General features: G+C 42.3%; 1 protein-coding gene across 1 annotated transcript; it reads left to right on the top strand.

Moving 5' to 3' along the window:
* Positions 1–58: 58 nt before the first annotated feature.
* Positions 59–1,057, top strand: LOC113617277 (ataxin-3-like). The gene is given in 3 exon segments (XM_027100503.1): positions 59–294; positions 448–825; positions 827–1,057. Coding segments are annotated over 3 exon segments (804 nt in total). The 5' UTR covers positions 59–60; the 3' UTR covers positions 1,019–1,057.
* Positions 1,058–1,063: the final 6 nt, after the last annotated feature.

Raw genomic sequence — 1,063 nt, 5'->3', positions numbered from 1 at the left:
GGGTCAAAAAAGATCTTGCTGCAATTTATGTCAAAAAGTTTTCTGCCGAGACAAATAAACATGGAGTCCATCTTCCATGAAAAACAAGAAGGTTCACTTTGTGCTCAGCATTGCTTGAATAACCTGTTACAAGGAGAATACTTCAGCCCTGTGGAATTATCTTCAATTGCACACCAGCTAGATGAGGAAGAGAGGATGAGAATGGCAGAAGGAGGAGTTACTAGTGAAGACTATCGCACATTTTTGCAGCAGCCTTCTGGAAATATGGATGACAGTGGCTTTTTCTCTATTCAAGTTATAAGCAATGCCTTGAAAGTTTGGGGTTTAGAACTAATCCTGTTTAACAGTCCAGAGTATCAGAGGCTCAGGATCGATCCCATAAATGAAAGATCATTTATATGCAATTATAAAGAGCACTGGTTTACAGTTAGAAAATTAGGAAAACAGTGGTTCAACTTGAATTCTCTCTTGACGGGTCCAGAACTAATATCAGACACATACCTTGCACTTTTCTTGGCTCAGTTACAACAGGAAGGTTATTCTATATTTGTTGTTAAGGGTGATCTGCCAGACTGTGAAGCTGACCAACTCCTACAGATGATCAGGGTCCAACAGATGCATCGACCAAAACTTATTGGAGAAGAATTAGCACAACTCAAAGAACAAAGAGTCCAGAAAACAGATCTAGAACGCGTCTTAGAAGCAAACGATGGATCAGGAATGTTAGACGAAGATGAGGAGGATTTGCAGAGGGCTCTGGCACTAAGTCGCCAAGAAATTGACTTGGAAGATGAAGAAGCAGATCTCCGCAGGGCCATTCAGCTCAGCATGCAAGGTACTTCCAGAAATATATGTCAAGATACTCCACAGACGTCAGGTACACATCTTACTTCAGAAGAGCTACGGAAGAGAAGAGAAGCCTACTTTGAAAAGCAGCAGCAGCAGCAGCAGCAAGATCCACCAGGACATCCATGTGAAAAGCCGAACACAAGTTCAGGAGCACTTGACAGTGATCTAGGTGATGCTATGAGTGAAGAAGACATGCTTCAGGCAGCTGTGACCA

Source organism: Aethalodelphis obliquidens, unplaced genomic scaffold, assembly GCF_003676395.1.
Source record: "Aethalodelphis obliquidens isolate GAN/ISIS:26980383/991018 unplaced genomic scaffold, ASM367639v1 scaffold5154, whole genome shotgun sequence".
In the NCBI taxonomy this organism is placed as follows: Eukaryota; Metazoa; Chordata; class Mammalia; order Artiodactyla; family Delphinidae; genus Aethalodelphis; species Aethalodelphis obliquidens.
The sequence above is the reverse complement of the archived record's forward strand: the minus strand, read 5'-3'. Positions and strand labels throughout refer to the sequence as shown.